Source organism: Acomys russatus, chromosome 8 (genome assembly GCF_903995435.1).
Source record: "Acomys russatus chromosome 8, mAcoRus1.1, whole genome shotgun sequence".
NCBI classification, from domain to species: Eukaryota; Metazoa; Chordata; class Mammalia; order Rodentia; family Muridae; genus Acomys; species Acomys russatus.
The window spans coordinates 69,290,903-69,314,841 of NC_067144.1; the positions used below are offsets into that span (position 1 = coordinate 69,290,903).

Below are 23,939 nucleotides of genomic sequence, written 5' to 3' on the forward strand. Positions count from 1 at the left end.
TCTTCTGAGATACTCCACCCAATAGTGGACTGAAACAGATGCTGAGACCCACAGCCAAACATTAGGTGGAGCCCGGGGAGTCCTCTGGAAGAGTAGGGGAAGGACAGAAGATCCCAGAGGAGTCAAGAATACCACAAGGTTTTCCTCTAGCGGCAGCCACCAGGTAAGCCAAGATGGATACATACAAATGCCTGCAGGAGCTATGGAGGAAGAAACAGCTGGACATGATATGCTTTCTTCTGAGGGCCTGCTGCTGGCAATACTGCCAGCTCTCTGCACTGCACAGGACAGCCCCCCAAACCTCACACACACACACACACACACACACACACACACACACACACACTGGGCATGATAAGGCTGGAAGGCTGGGATACAAGGCCAAGCAAGATTATGTCATTTACAGGATTCGTGTCCACCATGGTGGCCACAAACACCCAGTTCCTAAGGGTGCAACTTAGGGCAAGCCTATCTACCATGGTGTTAACCAACTAAAATTTGCCAGAAATCTGCCAAGGAGAGAGCTGGACACCACTGTGGGGCTTTGAGAGCCCTGAATTCTTACTGGGTTGGTGAAGAGTCCACATATAAATTTTTTGAGATTATTCTCATTGATCCATTCCATAAAGCTATCAGAAGAAATCCTGACACCCAGTGGATCACCAAGCCAGTCCACAAACACAGAGAGATGGCTGACATCTGCTGGCCGCAAGAGCCATGGCCTTGGAAAGGGCCACAAGTTCCACCACACTACTGGTGGCTCTCGCCGTGCAGCCTGGAGAAAACACAATACTCTCCAGCTCCACCATTACCACTAACACACGCAATGCTTGTGAAATTCATACCCAATAAGCAATTTAAAACAGTCAAAAACAAAAAACAAACACCACAAGAAGACCAACAGAGTACACTAACATGGGCCCACGGGGGCTCAAAGAGACTGGACCACCAACCAAAGAACCTACATGGACTGGACCTAGGCCCATGACACATATGTAATTGATGGGCAGCTTGGTCATCATGTGGGTCCCCTAGCGAATGGAGCGGGGGCGGGGGTCATATCTGACATGGACTCTGTTGCCCGCTTGTGAATCACTTTCCCCTAACTGGGCTGCCTTGTCCAGCATCAGTGGAAAAGGATGTGCTTAGTCCTGATGTGACTCTATGTGCCGAGGTAGGTCTGTAGGAGTGTGTGTGTGCGTGCGTGCGTGCGTGTGTGTGTGTGTGTGTGTGTGTGTGTGTGTGTTCATTCCCTTCTCTAAAGAGAAAGAGGGAGGAGAGGAGGGAGGGAGCTGCAATTGAGATGTAAAATGAATAAATTTAATTTTTAAAAAGTGTATCTCTCCAACAGCCTGATACCCTCAGTTGGCAATTCCAGATGGAGCAGGTTTGAGGGAGTCAGCATTTGGGGAGGGGCTTAGTAGTGAACCTGAGTCCTGGAAACAGTGAAAGAGGAACCATAGGGCTGGAGAGATGGCTCAGAGGTTAAGAGCACTAATTGCTCTTCCAGAGGTCCTGAGTTCAATTCCCAGCAACCACACAGTAGCTCACAACCAGGTAGAACACTGTATACATAATAATAAATAAATACATCTTTAAAAAAAAAAAAAAAAGAACAACCATAATTAACTTCAGGAGCATAAGCAGAAACAATTTTAGGGGTGAGCTGAAAAACTGTTAGCAATCTGATGGGGGCTGGGGTGCAAAGGGGCTGAGGAGCCCTGACTATGCTGGTTAACTAAGAGGCTTCTGCTGCTCCAGGTTAGATGGGAGCAGCCTCTCAGCTTGTCCCGTGCTTGTGAGCAGTCAGACATGGTGACTATTTATGTGGTGAAATGCGGCCCCCTTGTGGTCTGATTCAGAAAGGGGAAAAAAATCTAACTCTACCTTAGTGACATGCTCTTGAACATGACAGGGGCCATGAGAGCCTCAGGAAGCACAAGTCCAGTTGCTAATTGAAGGAGAGGCCTGGTGTGTGTGGGTGTCTGAGACTTGGGCTACATGAGTTATCCATCCTGAGCAGCTCCAGGGTTGGGGGGTTGGAGGGGGTGCCACATGGGATGCCCCAGCATCACTCCACTTAGACCTTTTCACTCTGGGGATAGCATGCCGCAGGATGGCACTGCCATTAGACTCCTATCCTGCCAACCCAGGCAAGGCTGTGGTGGTGGGGGCGAGGAGGGGGTTGTCTATAGTTCCTGGTCAATGCTGAGATGCTCGGACCACTTCCTCCTCCAAGCCTGAGATCATCCTGGGAGCCTTCCTACCAATGGGGGCTGTATCTGTGCCCTGCGGGTTCTACACAAACAAAGCTATGGCTGGCTCTCGGGGCACTGGGACCACTGGGTGCAGTAGGATGCTCTCTGGCCTATTTACCTCGAAATCCCCTCTTGAGATTCGCTTATAATGCCTGCCCGCTGCACTTGTCGCTCACACTTGGCACACACAGTAAGCACCTGCTGGGATCAGAGCCCTGACTCAAGTCATCACACTTTTACCTCCAATTCTAAGAATTCATTGTATTTGGTTAGGGGGAAAAAAAAAACAATTTTTAATAGAAATTATTTTTACCTTCGTGTGGGAGGGGAAGGATGGAACAGACACAACAGTAGAATGATCGCAGGTGGGTAACTGCACATGCAAATGGGTTGGGTTTGCTAATTTCCCCCTGAACTCTGATTTACAGTTAACATTTTGTGCTAAGCCCTGCAGTACCATGGCATTTGGGGGCAGCTTCTTTTTCTTCTTATATGTTCATTCTAAACTACTGAGGGGGGTTTAGACATAAACATTTTCCCAGCTTAGCTTGTGCATACGGTGCAGGCCACCCTTGTAACTCATGAGCAAGTAGATGGGGTGAAAACTGTTCTTCTCACTTAAAAACCAGCATCAATGGCCTCCATTCAGTGTCCAGGGTCTGCCACTTTGGGTTCACAGGTGGTGGGGGTGTGGGGCTGGGGAGGGGGGAGACACCTAAATCTTGAAGAATCAGTTCCCCAAATCCAGAGTATAAAATCAAGTTAGAGAAGCAATGATTTATTGATCAAGGAACGATGACCACCCTGAGCGATCTGCAGTCTCTAGAAGGATGCTGCAGGGCTCCAAGCGAACAGCAACTACAGAGAAGCCTAGCCAGTCACATGCAGAACAGCACAGGACCCGGTCAACAGGGTGGGGCTGGCAAGGGCCACTCAAACCTGAAGCCCTAATGGTTCTTCAGGGCCCGCGGTAAAAGAGCAAGCTCCTGAAAGCAGTCCTCGGATCTTCGCTCGCACGCACGCACACACACACGCACGCACACGAGCACATGTGCTCAGAGGGGAGAAAAGGTGTCACTACAAAGATTAAGGAGCAGCCACATGTGTGGTTAGAGGACTTGTGAGTTTGCCCTCTGCCCACAGAGCAGCAGTGACGGCAAGCTGCTCACAGGCGGACACTGACCAGTTTCCTTACTCAGGGAGGATAAAAGCAGTGGATAAGACAGTGACTATTTAAGACTCCAAGTCACTTGTTTTCACATGTTTTTTCTCTGGAAGAAAATGAAGAACATCACTATAATCCCCATGGTTGTAAGACCTTTTCTTTCTTTCTTTCTTTCTTTCTTTCTTTCTTTCTTTCTTTCTTTTTTTTTTGTTTCTTTCTTTTTCTTTTTTCTTTTCCTTCTTTTCTTTCTTTCTTTTCTTCTTTCTTTTTTTTTTTTTTCTTAACAAATGAGATGTTAAGAATGGTTAAGATGGCAAGAATTGTGTGTTGCATACATACACACTACTGCCACCACCACCAACAACAACAACAAAAGGGCAGGAATTTAAAAAAAAAAAAAAAAAGCAAGGAGGGTTACATGGGAGGTGTTAGAGGGAGGGAAGGGGATAGGGGAAGTGATATAATTATAATCTCAGAAATTATAATAAAAAGTAAACCTTGGCTCAAAAAAAGAACTGTGTGAAGTATTTTCTTCTAAGCGTTAAATTATGGAGCAAGACTGAAACAGTGTGTTTGGTGCTCCATCCAAAGCCAGGTTGGAAGGAAGCGGGAAACCCTGAATTTTCAGTACTTGTCGATTTCTCTAGTGTAATGCCCCCACACACCGCTCTGGCCAGCCTCGAGCTGCCAGTGGTTTACCAGCAGCTCAGATACTGCTACCATTTCAAACACCAGCTCCCACACAGCAAAGGCACAGCTATGGCCCATGTTCTGTTTGATGCAATTGTCAAATGAATCCACTAAGCGTGGAGTTCATACCATGTCATAGTTCAGACGTGAAATGTCCCCCAAAGCCTTCCAGTCACCGGGGGCACGCCCTTGGCTGCACTTGCTGTAACTCTAGCATTCTCAGAATGCTTCAGGAAAGCTGATCAGAAGCTGAGTCAGCCTACAGGGGGCCCTGACGAGCCTGGGTCTGGGTCTGCGATCACAGAGCATGCAAACTGACTATGTAGATCTCAGGGCCCCAATATTTTATGTCACTTAAATAACAAGTTAGTTCATAAACAAACAGACGAATGTTAGAATGCTTTTTAAATCCGTATGCTCTTATTATAACAACTAATACAAATTCTTTATAAAAGTTTTACATTTTTATAGAGAATCAAAATCTAATACATTCCATTAAAATCTTACCCCAGAGACTGGGCTCTTTGGGCAAGTGTCCTTCTGGACCCTTTAAGCATGAAGCAGTGCACAGCAAGGTGGGGTCTCACTCACACACGGTTCTTTACTCTACACAAGCGTTAATTCATCCTAACTAATTAACTGACAGTTCTCACAGAGGCTTAAGCACTAGTTTTCAAAGGATACGCTACAAAGCAGATGAGAAAAAAAGATTCTCTCTCTACTCTTAATTATCCAAAGTACTCAAAGTTTAAAAATAGAAAAATACACAATACAACAAGTACATATATACACACATACAGTGTTTAACAAAAAAATGAGACAGTTAGAAAAGCACTCATTTTTTTCAATCAAAATAAAAACTCCCAAATCCCACTTCAGTATGTATCATAAACTGGCTTTAAAATTCACATACAGGAACAGCTACCTCTTTACCCCAAAATACAGCCATAGAAACGGTGTGTCCGGAACAAGGGCGGGGCACGGTGGGCTACAGAGCACAGCTCAGCTGCAGTGGCCGGCAAAGGGCAGTTTTGATTCAACCTCCCACAGCTTTGTTTGCAAGGATTTCAGGACATCTTCCACCTGCCACATTGAAAAAGCATGAAGAAACCCAAGTGTGAGGATGACTGATTACTCAGAGTTTAATGACTACAATAATCCATGTCATTCTGAATGTTATGCATGACATAAAGATGTTTGGTCTAACAAACTCTCTTGAATGAAACATACTGATAATCTCACTGGCGTAGTCACACTCACGATCGATCTACAGCCACACATGCACTCACCATCTTGTCTGTCTCAAGAAACATTAGTATTCAGCAATAAGCTGCTACACCAGGCAAGCCAATCCAACTGGGGCCACAAGATGACTTAGCAGGTAAAGGCACCTGCTGCTGAGCCTGACAACCTGGGGTCAACCCTGAGACCTGATGGGGATCCAGCACCTTCCAATGCCCCCAGGTACCAAGCATGCAAATGGTGCACATGCATGCATGCAGGCAAAGCACACAGATACCCAGACACATGAAAAAGAGTTAAAAGTTTATATGTTGCTTTGCTCAGGGCTGCAGCTCTGGTTTAGAATGAATGCTGTTGGTCTCCGTGCGGCCGTGCGCAGTGTTGTGACACATTAGCTCACAGCTCAGCTCCCAAACAAGAGCTGCTAAGAGCACACAGACTACATCTCAGGGTTGTGTGGCGGGATCATCAGATCCCTGAAGTTAACTCTTCAAAGGCATGAGGTTAGAGTAAAATTACCTGCTTTATAGACTTCTCTATTTCAACTCTGCTCTCAAGATTGAAAAGCTCCTTGTCTTCTGACACGATCTGTTTTTCCGAGGACCCTAAAGTATAGCTGGGGTGTAGTACAACACGGAGTTAAAGCATGAAAAGGAACAAACCCCGACAACAGCAGCTCACAGCGCCAGCTAAGGCCATTACTCTCAGCAACTGAACACAGCCATGCTCTCTCCGTGGAGGCCTGGGGAAGCCATACATCAGCACCTCACCCCTCCCTGATGGCTCTGTCCACATAGCCCATTCTCTTTCTGTTATAAATATTTCACTATTAGAATATGCCTCCTCCTCAAGTGGACAGGTTGCAAAATACCATGACAGCTGGAGACCCAAGGGCAAGCAGAACAAACCTAGGTATTTTCACATTTGACTTTTATAAGTCATAATTTGTGAAACAGTCTTGGTTACCAAAATCTGGACAACCTTGGGGCTAGAGAGACAGTGGGTAGTTAGAACTTGCTGCTCCTGTAGGAGCTGAGTTCGGTTCCCAGCACCCACATGGCAGCTCACTCTAACTCCAGTTTTGAGGATCCATGACTTCTGGCTTCCACACAACCAGGCTTGCATGTGGCACACACATATGCATGCAGGCAAAACACCCTTGAACGTAAAATAAAAATAAGAAAGTTTTAAAAAAATAGATTTAGACAACCTCAACACTGTCCTCCAACTTGTTTTCCATAGCTCTCTAGGGTTATGGGGTGTTATCATTTGAAATATAGTATTACAAAGTTAATAAAAAAGGAGGCGGAGCAGGAACAACCTGGCCCAAGAGAAAGAAGTCTGGTGCCAACTACCGCATAGATCTCAACACAAGGAGGGACGTTCCATTCGGTCCCGTTTCTTTTATTCACACAGCAACGTCATGTCATTCCGTCAAGTAAGAAGTCATCTGGGGCCGGTGAGATGGCTCAGCAGTTAAGAGCGCTGTCTGTTCTCCCGGAGGGTCTGGGTTCCAGTCCCAGCACCCACAGGGCAGCTCACAACACCCAATTCCACCCCCAGATCGAACGCTCTCTTCAGGCCTCCACAGGCCCTGTACATGCAGTGCACAGACATGCACACAGGCAAGACACCTACACACATGAGATCATAAAGGACAAATAAGCCGCCTTATTTATATGCCTGAATTATATTCCAGAAAAAAGAGCATAGTAGATAAAACCATAAAAGGCAGTTAACATGCTCTTTAGAAAAAAAGAAGAAATGAACTAAAAAAAATCTGATGCCATTTTTTTAAGTAATTTCTGCTACCCCCATCCCCCCCCCCACCCTCAAGATAGGGTTTCTCTATGTAGCCCTGGCTATTCTGGAACTCACTCGGCAAAAATCAGGCTGGCCTTGAACTAAGAGATCTGCCTGGCTCTGCCTCCCAAGTGCAAGGAGTAAAGGCGTGCACCACCACGCCTGGCTCATTTAAGTAATTTTTTTAAACTGTGTATAAATGTTACACTGGGCAAACACTCCTATAATAAACCCAGACTCCTCAGCATGAAAACCTTGCTCCACAAGGTAACATGTGCCTTAAATTCAATTCTTTATTTTGTTTGTTTTGTTTTTTGAGACAGAGTTTCTCTGTGTATCCCTGGCTGTTCTGGACTCCTTTTGTACACGAGGCTAGCCTCGAACTCACAGCGATTGCCTGCCTCTGCCTGAGTGCTAAATTCATCTCTTAAGAAGAAAAATAACTTTAATATTGTGATCCTCTAGGGCAAAATATTCTCTACTTTTTCTTTTATACAGCTAGTATTACTTTAAAATTGTTTAGCCAGAATGCCGGGTGTGATGGCACACATCTGTAATCCCAGCCTTCTGGGAGGCAGAGGCAGGTGCATCTCTGAGTTCGAAGCCAGCCTGATCTACAGAATGAGTTCCAGGACAGGCAAGGCTACACAGAGAAACCCTATCTCAAAAAACAAAAAAAAATTTTTGTTTTTAGCCTGGCATGGTGGCACATTCCTGTAATCCTAGTGAGGATCACTGAGCTCAAGGCCAGCAAGGGACTCAGTGAGATGCTACCACCCTGCTTCAGTGTTAAAATAATATGAGAAAATGAAATACGCTAGGAATTCATCTCCTTGCTTCGTGCCTAAAGCTGCGATGCAGCCACCAGCCTGAGGGTCCTGTAACCACCACTGGTCAACTGTAACCTCAAGGTCTGAGCCCAAACAAACAATTTCTTCTTTAAAAAGGGAAAGAAAAGGTCAGCTGGGTGTGACACCTTCACTTCCAGCACTTGAGAGGTAGAGGCAGAGGCAGGTGGATCTGAGTTCAAAGCCAGCTTGGTCTACACAGCAAGTCCAGGCAAGCCAGGGCTACATGAGACCCTGTCTCAAAAAAATCTAAAACAAAACAAAAACAGAGAGTTTGCTCAAATCCTACAGGATTAAAATTTATATCTTCCATTTTACCATTATCATTGTTAAGGAGAGATCTTGCTGGTTAACCAAGGCTGGCCTTACACTCCTCCCTCAGCCTCTGGGGTGCTGAGATTACAGGGAACATAGCCACACACGGCTGAAATGCCCTCTCTTTTCTCTGCATGTACACTCTCAGTCCCTTCTCCTTGACCCTGGTGAGCATCTCATGGATTAAAGGAGCATGTGTCTGGGACCTGGCCTTCTGCTCAAACCTGGACCACTAGACACAGACATGCTTTATAATAGGGAGCATCAGACACACAACGTGCTCTGTAACAGGGAGCACCAGATACACAACGTGCTCTGTAACAGAGAGCACCACACACAACGTGCTCTGTTACAGGGAGCACCACACACAACGTGCTCTGTAACAGGGAGCACCAGATACACAATGTGCTCTGTAACAGGGAGCACCACACACAACGTGCTCTGTTACAGGGAGTACCACACACAATGTGCTCTGTAACAGGGAGAACCACACACATCATTCTCTGTAACAGGGAGCACCACATACAACATTCTCTGTAACAGGGAGCACCACATACAACATTCTCTGTAACAGGGAGCACCACTCACTGCTTACTGTTTATTACATGTAAGCTGGTTTGTAGAATATAAAATTTTGATTTAAACGGCTATTTTCAAAATTGGCAAATACATAGTTATCAATTAATACTTGGATAAAAAATTATTTAAAAAATTTAGGAGAAAAAGCTATGAAATTAAATAGCATGATAAAAATAGCTCAAGTAAGGAAAATATAGGTCTTTTCTTCTTAAATTATTATTAGGGTCACATCTTTGCAAGGATGAGTTAAGATGCATTTGTATCAGCTGATTTAATTTCATCGATTAGAAGACCATTAAGACATCTGAAATTGTTCTTTATGTGGCGGCTCATGGCTTCTGGGATGAGCAGAATTCTCTGCGTAGGACAATTCCAATTGAACTCACACACACATAAACATATAAAACAATAGCAGGCTTCCATATGGCTTTTTCAAAAGATCTAGGGAGCTACGATGGCATCTAAAGGAAGGAGAGTCAGTTTTCTTTAAGGATGTAGCCCTTGTAGGTGACCACGTTCCAGCACACGACCACCCACACAGGAGTAGACAGGCAACACAAATTGGACTTGATAGGTTGTTTTTAAAAAAGCAGCCAGTGGTGGTGGCGCACGGCTTTAATCCCAGCACTCAGGAGGCAGAGGCAGGTAGACCGCTGTGAGTTCGAGGCCAGCCTGGTCTACAAAGTGAGTCCAGGACAGCCAAGGCTACAAAGAGAAACCCTGCCTTGAAAAAACAAAAAACAACAACAACAAAAAAAAGAAAAGAAAAAAAGCTTCACATTTCGACCTGAAGTTGGGTAGGGGGTGACTCACTAGCTTTACTATCAGAAATTATTACTCAAAAATACATAAGAACACAACAGTGTTGATTCAGTACTGCTATGCCAATTTCTGCAAACGTAGCTGTGAGAGAAAGCAGTCAGAGACTGCTAGGTCTCTGCTGAACCTACCTTTCAATGGCTTCAACACTGAGGCAGAACAGGTCCCTCTTGAAATCCAGCCTCTCAGGAGTGCATCTGTACACATAGCCAAGCCTGAGGGAGCAGCCGGTACAGTACAAAGTCTCAAGAATGCTGCAATAAAGAAACGACACCACTTAGGGAGGAAGTAGCAATGTGTATGAGAACCTCCTCCTTCCTAAAATCCACAAGTTGAGGGCCAGCAAGACTGTTCAGCAGGTAAAGGTGCTTGCTGCCCAGCAGGACAACCTGATTTGACCCAGGGACCCATATAGTGAAAGGAGAGTTGTACCCTCACCTCCGTAGACAGACACAGACAGACACCAACACACACACACACACACACACACACACACACACACACACACACACACACAATTTAAAGAAATAAAAATTAAACTAAATAAACTCCATAAGCCCTTAGGTGGTTCAGGTAGACAGGAGCTATTCTGATTCTGATATACATACATACATACATACATACATACATACATACATACATACATACACACACACACACACGAAAAAAACCGATAAGATGATTGTAGGAGAAATGCAAACAGTCTGCTCTAGGCCACACTACCTTAGACAACAAATGATGAGAAACATAAACAAAATGCCAAGGCATGGTTTTTAAAGAATATGAAGTCCTTGATCTGGTATTAAGACAACTATTTAGAACTAGAAAAGCAAGAAAAAGACTGTGTATCCTTTACAATGTCCAACCAATTACCTAGGGTCATTAACACCGTAGGTAAGAAGGGACGCATTTCTTTTCTGTTATGAAACACAAAATAAGTATTTCAGGCTTTCAGGCCACCTGGTGTCTGGTGTGAACATCCACTTCATAGCATAGCCCAAAACCAGCCAGACTCACAGAACTGAGCCATCTATGTTCCGAAACACAGCCACAAACACAAGGCCAGCCCAGTCCAGCCTGGTCCACCCAGCAAGTCCCAGGGTAGCCAGGGCTACACAGAGAAACCCTGTCTCTAAAACTCAAGAGAAACCCAACAAAAACACGCCCCACCCACACCAGTCTGCAACCCTGCTCTAGTGGGTTTGTAGACTTAAAGTTGGGTGAGGACACATGGAAAGGTCAACTGCAAATAAAATGTCCTGGTGGAGCTGCAAACCACTCTGCTAAGAGAAAAGGCCGCCGCAGAGGTTGGGCTGCGCCGCGCCTTGCAGTGGTCACCATGTTTGCCCTCAAGCAGTGTCCTCCCAAGCAGCTCTGCCCCGTTCTGTTGTCCTCTTGAGACAGGCTTGCCTTCAACTTGTTAAGTCATCATGAATAACTGTCAACTTACGATCCATGTGTGTCACTACATCCAGCTAGTTAAGTCAACCTCCGACGTGCATTTGCTATGTGTTTGCTAGAACTGTCTTATTTCCCGACATTGTTTTTTGACACAAACACTGTACTCCAACTAGAGCTATGTCCAGTACAGGTGACTCACAGCGTTTTACTTAGTTTTCCATTATTTCTCTATATAACTGCTCCTCCAGTCTTCTCAGCTCCTGTTCCACACATTTGGCTCTCCCTCTGTGACCATCAACACCTTTAAAATGTTCTTACAATCCAGTGTTTCCCAAAAGCCTTTGCAAATTAGTGTATTTAAGTAAGCATTCTGCAGGAAAGGTACAGTCCCAACGTGCACCAAACTGTCACTTTCAGATCTGCTCTTAATTGAAGAGCTAAGACATACACCACAAAGGCTTACTATTTCAGAAATGTTTTAACTTAATATGGGACCTGTCGTTACTAAGTAGATGCTCTTGCTGGCATGCTAAAGGTGGGGGGGGGGGGTGCCTGAGAGTCAGACAGAGTAAGACAGACAGCGCCACTGTCTACCTGCACACACTCAGAGATGTTCTTTAGTTATCGCAGTAATATATGGAACAAAGATCAAAATGGATCACCATTTGGTAAGATTTCATCAGGGACAGTTGGCTAAGCTATTGGGGTTACAGAGATGGGGCAGTGGTTAAGAGCACACACTACTCTTGCAAAGGACCTGAGTTAGGTCCCCAGAACCCACACAGCAGCTCATACTCCCTATCACTCCAACTTCCAGGGGGTCTGTCTTAGTCAGGATTGACGAAGCAAAGGTTTATTTGGCTTACACTTCCACATTGTAGTCCATCAGTGAAGAAAGACAGGATAAAACTCCAAGCAGGGCAGGAACCTGGAGGCAGGAGCTGATGCAGAGGCCATGGAGGGTGCTGCTTACTGACTTGTTCCCCATGGCCTGCTCTTTTATGGAACCCAGAATCATCAGGCCAGGGATGGCTCCATTCAGAGTGGGCTGGGAGTTCTAAGCCATGGTGGTGGGCCTCAACAAGGGCCACAAGGTGCCGAGCGTCAGCAAGCTGAGGCACAGCCAGGGCTGTGGGCACCTCACTCAGCACACCAAGTTTGTGTGGGACATGATCAGAGAGGTGTGTGGCTTCATGCCCTACGTACAGTGCGCCAGGGAGCTGCTCAAGGTGCCCAAGGACAAGCACACTTGAGTTCATCAAGAGGGTAGGCCAAGAGGAAGCAGGAGGAGCTTAGCAAGGAGCTGGCAGCCATGAGCAAGTCTGCGGCCAATAAATGTTTGTGCCCAAAAAGAAAGAAAGAAAATAACTACAGGTTTGCACAGAACTGGGTCTTGTGAAAGCATTTTCTTAACTGAGATTCCCTCTCTCAGATGATTTCAGCTTGAGTCAAGTTGATATAAACTATCCAGCACAGGATGCAATTCCCTCTTCCAGCCTTGCTGGCCCGGATTCACATTCACAAACCCACACACATATATATACCATTTAAAATTTTTTTTTTAATTTTAAGGCTGGAGAGATGGCTCAGAGGTTAAGGGCACTGGGCTGTTCTTCCAGAGGTCCTGAGTTCAATTCTCAGCAACCACATGGTGGTTGACAGCCATCTATAATGAGATATGGTGCCCTCTTCTGGCCTGCAGGTGTACATGCAGGCAGGCACTGCACACATAATAAATAAATAAGAATATATTTTTAAAAAGAGATATAAAAACATCTTAGGCTGGAGAGATGGATCAGTGGTCAAGGGCACTTGGTACTCTTCCAGAGAACAAAGTTTGGTTCCCAGCACCCACATAGTACAGCTCATAACCACCCACACTCCAGTTCTGGGGGATCTGATGGACTCTCTGACTTTTGTGGACACCAAGCACACATGTGGTGCACATACATACATGCATGCAGGCAAAACATGTACAGACATAAAATAATAAACAAACAAAACATCTTAATAGATTCCCAAGTAGAAAGATCCACCTATACTACCAACAGTGAACAGGCAAATTTACGTGCTATGTATATCAAGATTCATAATAATTAGGAGGCTACCACAAATTATCAAGTTTGGGTTCTCTGAGGCCTTGTCTGTTTTGTTTTTTAAGACAGGGTTTCTCTGTGTGGCCTTGGCTGTCACAGAACTCACTCTGTAGACCTGGCTCGCCTGGAACTAAGAAATCTACCTGCCTGTCTCCTGAGTGCTGGGATTAAAGGCGTGTACAACTACCACCTGGCCAGTTATCAAGATTATTAATCAAGCCAGGTGGAATCCCAGCACTTGAGAGGCAGAGGCAGGAGGATCTCTGTGAGTTTAAGGCCAGCCTGGTCTACAGAGAGAGTTCCAGGACAGCTAGAGCTGTCACACAGAGATATCCTGTCTTGGGGGGAAAAAAGATTATTAATCAAGAAAAAAACATTTATAAAAACCTGAGATTTGAAGTCCTACTGATAAACACATAATCTGAATTTTCAAAATCCATCATGACACCTGAGGTCTGTCTTCCTCGTGAAGCTCGTGAAGAAGCTTCAGTGAGACTGTGAGAGCGTGTGCACTTAAGGTTGGTGATCCTCTGAACTTGAGTGAGACTGTGAGAGGGTGTGCACTTAAGGTTGGTGATCCTCTGAACTTGAGTGAGACCATGAGAGGGTGTGCACTTAAGGTTGGTGATCCTCTGAACTTGAGTGAGACTGTGAGAGGGTGTGCACTTAAGGTTGGTGATCCTCTGAACTTGAGTGAGACCGTGAGAGGGTGTGCACTTAAGGTTGGTGATCCTCTGAACTTGAGTGAGACTGTGAGAGGGTGTGCACTTAAGGTTGGTGATCCTCTGAACTTGAGTAAAACCATGAGAGCGTGTGCACTTAAGGTTCATGATCCTCTGAACTTGAGTGAGACCGTGACAGCGTGTGCACTTAAGGTTCGTGGTCCTCTGAACTGGGGTCTCTGGCTTGATAAGAAGAGGGGAGGCTAGAAGACACACACTCCCGGAAGGCTCAGTCTTGGGTGCTATACTGTACACCGTCTGGGACTGTCGTCAAGGCTATCGCTGAGCATGGCCCTTACACAATGCACCCCAGAGCCCTGAGCCAAAGCAAGCCTCCCTCCTTTGTAAGGTAGCAAGGTCAGGCACTCCATCACAATACACACTAATCCAGACCCCAGAATACCCTGGGGAACAGTAGGGTGTGGGTGGTCACTACCATTGGCCTGAATCAGCCTATCACTGCACAAGACTGAGAATCAATACCGGAAACCAGAAAGTGACCTTAAACAAGGAACTGACTCAATTGTAAGATCCTCAGCAAAGGGCGGATTCAGAAAAACATGGAGACAGGACTGCTAGCTCCACAACCCCCTTCTGCCGCCCACCCGTGCCTTGCTTGACCACTGCAGTGGCTCAGCCAGACCTTCAGTGGGAAGTTCCTTTTGAAAAGCTCATAAGCATCCTACAGCAATACAGGGCCCTAGTGTACACCCAAGATGGTTTAGGCAATACAAATGACAAGTTTAGGTGACACAAATAAAGAACATCAAATAACGTCCAGATCACTGGGTGACAAAGTCAGTTCCTCAAACCTCTACCAATTCCAATTACAGAGAAGAACACCTCAGTTCCACACTGCACTGCTGCAAGCTGTTCAACACCAAGAGAACAGACAACAGGCTCTGAGCCAGACACGCAGGAACCGTGAGCTCTAATAGTTGACTCATGGTAGTATCTCTATAGCTACTTTTAAGCTGATCTAATGAAAACATACTAAGTAGGAATCAGTGGACCTGGGACAGACATGACAAACACGGAGAAGGTGACAAACACGAGAAGGTTACATTAAATGACTCAGGTTGGGAATCAGAGAGAAGAGAACTCTGCAAGGCAGGAAGGCAAACACCAAGATGGTGCGGATCACTCTAATCAGTGCTCTAGCCTAGACAGGTGCTTAGTCCTCGGGCTTGTTTTCCTCAGCCACAACATGAGACCACATCTACAGCTGAGATTTCTGGGGCTGGGAGATGGCTCAATGGCCAAGAGCACTGGCTGTTCTTGCAGAGAACCAGGTTCAATTCCCAGCACCCACATGGCAGCGCACAACAGTCTGTTAACTCCCAATTCCAGGGGATCCTACACCCTCTGTGGACCTCCGCAGGCACCAGGCACACACGGTAAATGTACACGCATACTTGCAAAACACATATGTATAAAATAAGAATAAGTCTAAAAAATAAATGAAGTTGAGATTTCCAAATTGTAGTCATCTACCTGCCAGCAGCATAATCTGTCACACCTACATGCTATCTTTGTTGACACAATGTAATTTTTCCTTCAAGCTTCTGGAAGACTGAACTGTAGTGTTTGAACGGGATATTCTAGCATTATTAAACTTTAAAGCCAGCATCCCTTTTGCATCTATGAGCACTACCTAGGTCAGTTTCTACAACTCGGCAGGACACAGTTCCTAGCTGGGTAGCCATCAGTTTGTTGAGACGGGCTGTTGCAGACACTGGATGGCAACTGTGACAAGCTCTTTGTCCCCTCAGCCCCAGCAGTGGCCACATGGAACCTGGGATCACTGTAGGCTTGGGAGTAGCTGCTTGCGGTCACAGACAGCTAGTCTGTACACCTGTCAGCTGTGGTGTGGCTCTGTATTCGTACTTTCTATCTGTGCCAGGGCATGGAAAAGGCAGGCAGCACTGGAACAGAACACCCTTGACTTGGAGATTTTAAGAGAGATGTTTTCTACACTAACTTTCCATTTCCTTCAGCACCAACCTCAAAGCTCTAAAAGTCAGTGTTTGATACACCATCTGTAGCTTCAAACATCCCCCTTCCCGTCTAACGGGGCCTTCACCATCAAGCAACGGGCTTCTGCTGCCTTTATATGTATCCAATTATGATGAAAGTTCTAGTTCGAGCAATCTCACAGAATGGTGGAAGACTTTTCCTTAGAATTAAAATTTCCTCTGACATAGTCACACAAATACCTTACTTACCAACCATCTTCATCTTTGCGCTTGGACAGTTTCTGTTCCTTATCCACGGAGACGTTAGAGGAAACAGCTGGAATGAGAATGGCAGCGCTCTATTGTACGGTTGGTTATTAGACAGCTGCCGACAGGGAACCTTAACTCAACTTTAACTTATATTTTAGAACTCAGAGGACTAGGAACAAAAAAAAAAAAGCCTAAAAGCTGGTGAAGGCCAAGAGTGGTGGCGCACGGCTTTCATCCCAGCACTCGGGAGGCAGAAGCAGGTGGATCGCTGTGAGTTCGAGGCCAGCCTGCTCTACAAAGCGAGTCCAGGACAGCCAAGGCTACACAGAGAAACCCTGTCTTGGAAAACCAAAAAAAGAAAAAAGCTGGTGAGGGTATGCATATGGCTCAACACTAAAGGTATGGGGGCCTTCTAGGAAAAGAGGTGAAATACCAGTTACTTCATACCCTTCTATGAAAATCAATAATATTAAGAAATGAACAAGGAGGCAGAGGCAGGCGGATTGCTGAGTTCAAGGCCAGCCTGGTCTACAAAGCAAGTCTAAGACAGCCAAGGTTACACGGTGAAACCCTGTCTCAAAAAACCAAAAAAAAAAGAAATGAACAAAATTACCAGAGAACATCAATGGTGGAACTTGGGCTGTGAGTGTCACAAGCTATAAACTACAAAGAAAAGCTCCTGGGTACAGTGAAACTGGGACCAAGACCCAGGGAGATGGATGTCACTGTACCTCCAGGTCCCCAGCCAGACACCTTGTGCTTGGATCACATCACAGCTGGACCAGAGAGGCATTTCAAAGCATTCCAAGGAGACACCTGGGTTAGTAAATGGCCAGAGCAACCTCCTGACCTCCCCGTCTCCACGGTGCCTTAGCTACATTAAGTCCCACACCCACAAATTCAGTTGCTCAAGGTAGAAGCTGGGGTGGTTTCTGTGAGTTTCTGTTGGGTTTTATGGCAAGCCCAGACCCATCACACTTGCTATGGCAGCACAGCTACAGTAGTGCCAGTGTTCCCTCCTTGCTTGCTCCAGAAGAGCAGACTCCTGTCACTCCTCTGCCCAGTGTTCACTTGTTTTTACCACAGTCTACAAGTCCCTTCACTTCCTGCCTCTCTCTAACGCTTGTCTTTATTCCACACTTTGGCCACACTAGCCTGGGACCCTTTGTGGTACCAAGCACGGGAGGGGAGGGGCAGAGGGCCGGCAGGACCCAAGTTAGCATTTACATGTAAAGATAATAAAAAATTTTCCAGCACTCAAACCTGACATCTTGAGGAAAGGAAAGACACTTGTAAGGATTAAATATTTCAAGAATGGGGAAAATGCCAGGGGCAGTGATGCACACCTTTAGTCCCAGCACTCAGGAGGCAGAGGCAGGGGGATCACTGTGAATACAAGGCCAGCCTGGTCTACAAAGTGAGTGCAGGACAGCCAGGGCTACACAGGGAAACCCTGCCTCAAAAAAACAGACAAGCAAAATGGGAAAATTACAATTTTTCTTAATTACTAATTTCTCAGTGTTTTGCCTGTATGCATGTGTGTGCACCAAGTGCATGTGTGGTGCCTGTGACATCATATCCCCTGTAATTGGAGTTACCAACAGTTATAAGTCCCATCAGTGCTGGGAACTGAACCCTGGTCCTTTACAGTGCTCTTGACCACGGAGTCATCTCTCCAGTCCCTAATGCTTTTAATATATTAATAAAACTACTGGGCTTGAGAAGTGAATTAATAGAGCATCATAAGAAAATTAAGCCGCCATGCTGCGGCCATAAATAAAATGCTAAGTACTGAGCCAGCCACAGGGGCACACATCTATAACTCCCCACTGCTTAGAAAGCAAAGGCAAAGTCACTAGTTCAAAGCCACCCTGGGAAACGCAACAAAATCCCCATTGCAAAACAGGAAAACAGTCTTTTAAAACTGTTAGTGTCATGAGCTGGGCGTGGTGACGCATGCCTTTAATCCCAGCACTCGGAGGCAGAGGCAGGCGGATCACTGTGAGTTCGAGGCCAGCCTGGTCTACAAAGTGAGTCCAGGATGGTCAAGGCTACACAGAGAAACCCTGTCTGGAAAAACCAAAACAAACAAACAAACAAACAAAAAACTGTTAGTGTCATAAACATGAACAAAGGTAAATAAAACACTCCAATTGGGGCAAAATTAATCTGAGATGTCATATTTTAGTTTTGTGGGGTTTCTTTTTGTTTGTTTGTTTGTTGGTTGGTTTTCTGAGACAGCGTTTCTCTGTGTAGCCTCGACTGTCCTGGACTCACTTTGTAGACCAGGCTGGCCTCAAACTCACAGCGATCTGCCTGCCTCTGCCTCCAAGTGCTGGGATTAAAGGCGTGTGCCACCACTGCCAGGCTTTAGACAAATTTTAAACCCTTCTGTATTAATAGGTCAAAGGGGTAATCCCAGTGAACCACTACAGGAAACCTTTGTTCCTACTGTTTAAAAGACTCAGCAGAAGTTAATTACTATGAGGATAAATAAAATTATCTAGTTTATACAGGTTAAATGTTAAAACCTAACAGCAGTATTAATACACATAGAAAGCAAGATAGAAAAGCTATAAAAAATGGGGGCAGGGTGTGGAAGAAAACATGTTACTTCCTTTAAAGCCATAATATGGTGGCAATGCTTGACCCAGACTAAGCCTCTATCAAAAGGCTGACAGGGTGGATCACCCAGTACAGAAACCCCTAACCCATTTAATCCTCCCTGTTATCCCATGCATTATCCCTCATTTTAGAGAAGAGAAACTGAGGCACAAGCGGTTGAATAGTTTGCACAAGTACACTTAGCTAAGTCGGTGGTGGCCCGCAATTCTCCCCAAAAGCAGCTGACAGCCCATCAGACCTGAAAATTCTGGACACTTCCCTGAAGAAGGCACTTGGCTAAAAACGCTTCTTTCTGAAAAATGCTCATGACGAAGCTCAACCGAGGCCCTTCTGAGGACGGGAGACCCCAGGAAAAGACCTGTCACTCGTGAGCCACCTACAGCAACGCCTCTCCTCCGGGTTTGCTGGGACACCTCACGCCCCCAAACCCCAGGCAGCATCAAGGAACCCCCTCATGAGGGAAGGCGGACCCCTGTGCCCCCGGCCCGAACTGACAGCGCAACAGGATGCAGTTGGTGTCCTCCTGGCCGGCCACCCAGGTGAGCGAGTCGCCCAGCGGCCGGCGACAGCGCGCGCACAGGAACACGAGCGGGTACTCCCCGGCCGCAGCCGCCTCCTCGCGCCGCTCCGGCTCCGGCTCCGGCGCGTCCAACAAACTCGCCCACTTCTGCAGAAACAAGTGGCGGTTCGAGTCTTCCGACAGCCGCTTCCCCAGCAGCGAGGAGTCGCTCCATTTGTCTTGGTGTTTACACACACCAGAAGTAGAGGAGCACCCCAGAGAACAAAAAGCCGCCATGAATTACGAATCTGGCGCGCCCCGCAGACCCACCGGAAAAACACAGCTGAGCATGCGCGGACACCCTCAAGGGGGTGGGGCATGAGGAAGGGCCGGACGCGACCTAATGCGCATGTTCACCGTCCGGCTGGCGGAGTTGTGCACGCCGCGCCTGCGTCCTCGTGTCTTTCTAGGCAAAGGAAGTTGAGCTGAGTTTTGGAGGGTTATCTGTGTCTCAAGTCCTTGAGCAGCCACTGAGAAAGTTGAGGGCCTCAAATTAAGTCAACAACCGTTCACCTAGTTCTTTCCCACCATTAGCACGAGTGGACATTACCGTGCTGGGTGAGTTGAGCTGGGCGGCCAGCCTTCAGGGAGCCAGAAGGAGACTCAGGAATTCGATGCTGTGTATTGCTAACCACATCCCTGCTTCTAGTTTGTCTGCTCCCGGGGAGCCGCCTTCCTTGATGTTGGAAAAGCAGGGACTGAAGGCGAGCCAAAGACACGCCCAGCCTCAAGGATGTGGCATCACTAAGGCTAACACTGCAAGGGGGTGGGGGTGGGAAGCTGGCGGGGCAGCATCACTGGCTAGAAAAAAAACCCACTGTCTGGGTCATTGTATGGTACACCCTATCCTCCAGGGCGGGAAAGACAGGCTTCAGAAAGTCAGCTTCTGACTAGAAAAGACCACAGGCAAGACGAAGGTTGCCCAAGAGCGGAAGGGCAGCCGCTGTGAACAGCCTGGATGCACCAGTGGGAAACACCCAAAGAATATCTATTTTCTACCAAGTCATACTTCCCTGCAGAGGAATTTTAATCCAGCAACATAGCTGCTCTCATTACATCCAAAGACCTTCTAGTTCTGTGTGATCCAGCTGGAATGCAGACAACCCTTCAGGACACACTTTTAATCCCAAACTATGAAGGCACAGTTAGTTGGTAGAAGGAAGAAGCCATATTTGAAAGTGATGTGTAATTGAGAGGCAGAAAAAAATGATAAATCAGAAAAGTATTTGACAGAGTGAGCCAGAGATAAGGAGATTTGTAGTACAAGAGTGGCTACACAAACCGCTCAGACTCCAGTCTTAGATATGGGTGGTTTATTGAGTGAAAGCACACCCAAGACAAGGCTGATTGTAATCAGGACCACAGAAAGGACTCGGGAGCCTAAATGCGACATCAACCCATTTTCCAGAGTCAGTTTATAAAGGCAAAAACCGCAATTAGCTCACACAGGGGGCCAAATGGTGAAACGTGGTCAGCTCTGTTATTTTGCTAACAAGCGGTTCAAACTGACCTTTAGTTTGACTGGTCCTATATTGTTTTTAAATTATCAGTATTATCTGTAGACCTGGCTAGCAATTAATTAAGACACTTACACTTGTTATATTTTAAAATAGCCTTAGTTAACCTGGGACAAGGCAGATATTAATCAACTATTTCCATAGTGGGGCAGGTATGTGATACCTGCCCTAATCCCATGCCATCTGCTTCCAATAACTTCTATCAAGCTACCTCCCGTCCATAATCCCAAATACTTGCTAATATTCTTCATCTGGGCCAGATTCCCTATCCATGCCAGCCGTGGGCTTCTCCTCCATCTAACCCATGGCAGCCTTCTACTCCTCTCAGGACCCTCTCCTTCCTCCTCATGATGGTCTTTCTTCTTCTTCCCAGAATTCCTCTCTCCTTCTTGGGACCCTTAGCCACCCCTCTATCTCCTCTGCCCTGCCCAGGTGGGATGGCTTTTTATTAATCAAAAGGTGGGTCACAGAGACAGCAAGCAGTAATTAGCATCGAAACAGATTAGATCATCACCCAAAAGTCCTAAGGGAAATAAACAAGGCAATGCTTAGGGTACATCCAAAGTGTAGCCAAGTGTGTAGGAAACAAGAGTGCAGCTTGTCTCTTGACTTTAAGAAGTGGGGTGCAAGCCTTTAATCCCAGCATTCAGGAGGCAGAGGCAAATGGATTTCTGTAGAGTTTGAGGCCAGCTCGGTCTACAAAGCAAGTCCAGCGTAGCCAGGACTATACAGAGAAACTTGAAAAAAACAAAAAACAAACAAACAAAAATGTGCAACCAGAGGGTAGCCAAAGCCAAATGTGTAGATAACAAAGTATGAATTACAACACCATGGATTCATCTAGTATAGGTGAACTAGACCCCTGGCAGGGAATGTTAGTGTCAGCTATGAGTAACAGCTTCTAGGAAGCAGAGTTGACAAGTTTAAAAATTCTGAACTTAATTTCACCTTATAAACAAAATGGAATCTTAATGCAGAAATGGCTGCAGCTATGTCAAAGAGCAGGCCTCGACAGAGACACCCAACTCTCACCAGAAGAGGCAGGAAAAAGAGGGCTAAAGAGAGCAGTGCAGGGGGAGGAGAGGAGGCAGTTTTTACCAGGAGAGTTGTACGTACTTTTGAGGCCTGCTCCATTTGGATAGCCTAACTATAGATATTTTTATTTCAGGCCCACCAGTCACATCCTCTCAGCTTGTTGCTGATATAAGAGAATCTCTGTACAAGGTCAGGTTGGCCATAAGCTATGCTGATGAGCAGCATACACTATGGCCTTATTAACCAGCAAAAACTCAACAAAAACAAGCCCAGCTGCCCTCAACTGCCAAGCACACTTGTCTCAAGGTCATCTAGAATTTCTTGTTAGAAAAATAACTTGAGTCAGAGCTGACCACCCTGTTCCACCATCAGCACCCCCCCTGTGAGTTAATTGAAGTTTTCATCTTTAAATATGCAATACAACTGCCTCTCAAGGACATGGTTCATATCCTGAACTGGCTGCCTCCCTCAGCTCAGAAAATAAAGCTTTCATTTTAAGTTTAGTGCATCTGAAGTGAGTTTTCTCTGCTTCTACCCGGAACCCAACAGTACAGACACAGGCTGCAGAGAAAGAACAAGCTAGACAAAGGTGAAGACAGAATGAGCCAGAGAATAAAATGAACCAGAAAATTATTACATGATGCCAAAGTTGGTGTGAGGCCAAGTAGAGCAATTCAGTCAGAAGCAGAGAGAAACCAGTTTGAATCAGTCAGCTTGAGCTAGAACAGCGGAGTTGAACTAGCCAGCAGAGCTCAGTACTAGGAAGGGTGAGCTTATTAAGCAGAATGTCTCAGAGGCTAAAAACATTCTGAGCCTACAATACTTGCACGGAGGCTAGAAGCATCCAGGACTAGGCCTAGGTTAGCAGATGGAGGCAGTAAGCCTCATAGATGACAATTAAATCAGACAACTGAAAGTTACTTTAACACTACCCAGTTCGCTTCATTAAACTACATAAAAACTTGCTTCCTATTTTAGTGTCTTTAGCCACTAGCAAAAGGTTTCAAATCCAAAATCTTCACGTTGACCTAGCCTACTCCACGAGGTGATCAGTAGGCCAGAGAACTGGAAAGACTATTTTTCCGTCTCTATGCATGATTTTGACTTTTTGTTTTTTGAGTCTGGTTGTTTTGTTTTGGTTGTGGTTGGTTTGTTTGTTTATGTGTTTGTTTGGGTTTTTTTGTTTTGTTGTTCAGCCTGGCCTGGAACTCACCCACAGTGATCCTCCTGCTTCAACCTCCCATATACCTTTGAGTCTGTTTCGTCATGGATTAAATGATCAGTAACCTCTTGGACTATCGATGAGGGCCAAGCAATGGAATATGTATGAGGATACCGTGCCTGAGTCAATTATCTTCCGGGTAGAAGAAAATGCATCAAAGAACTGAGGATTTTCCTACCCATAGAGTTGTTTTCTTTCCTACCACTCTTATGAAGTGTTGCCTGGCCTACATTATCTGTGGTCCATAAGTAATACAACCCACATGAGCTGTGGATTTAGGATAGTGTCTTTGGAAGGCAATGGGCAATTGATTTTTTGCCTCAGACTCTGGGATGCTATGGTCAATACTTAGAATTCTGTAGTGGGATATCCCAGTACAGTAGTCCTTTACTCTCAGAGAATACACCCTGTTGTTGCAAGAAACAGCTCTCACCTCCAAGTGGCTAAGAGAGAGTGATAGTTTTTCTCTCTACCAACAAAACAAGCCAATTCAAGCCAAATTAAACTATATAAAGGCATGCTTACTGGGGGCAGCTCTCCGGTGAGTTCACAGATCCCACAGAGATAGAAAAGTGGAGGGCAGAGAGAGAAGAAAGGTTCTGAGGGGAAGGGGAGAGATTGAGAGAGAGCACCAAAATGTCTGGACTATACAATGAAGACCTTGGGGACTAGGGAGAGGAAGCCCAGCCCCTGGGCTGGAAAGTTCAGGGTAGAGGGCGGGGCATGCCAGCCATGCCCTGTAACAGGTAGGGACTGAGGGATGCTGGGAAAACTTGGAAGCCAGATCCACTTTGGTGTGTTAAATAGGCAACTCAGCT

At 46.0% G+C, this 23,939-nt stretch overlaps 1 protein-coding gene across 1 annotated transcript; it reads right to left on the reverse strand.

Moving 5' to 3' along the window:
• Positions 1-4,928: 4,928 nt before the first annotated feature.
• On the reverse strand, positions 4,929-19,605 carry Mis18a (MIS18 kinetochore protein A). The gene is made up of 5 exons (XM_051150243.1): positions 19,284-19,605; positions 16,164-16,230; positions 9,851-9,973; positions 5,875-5,971; positions 4,929-5,196 (listed from the first exon to the last, which is right to left on the reverse strand). The coding sequence occupies exons 1-5, from the start codon at positions 19,582-19,584 to the stop codon at positions 5,116-5,118; spliced, it is 669 nt and encodes a 222-aa protein (XP_051006200.1). The 5' UTR covers positions 19,585-19,605; the 3' UTR covers positions 4,929-5,115.
• Positions 19,606-23,939: the final 4,334 nt, after the last annotated feature.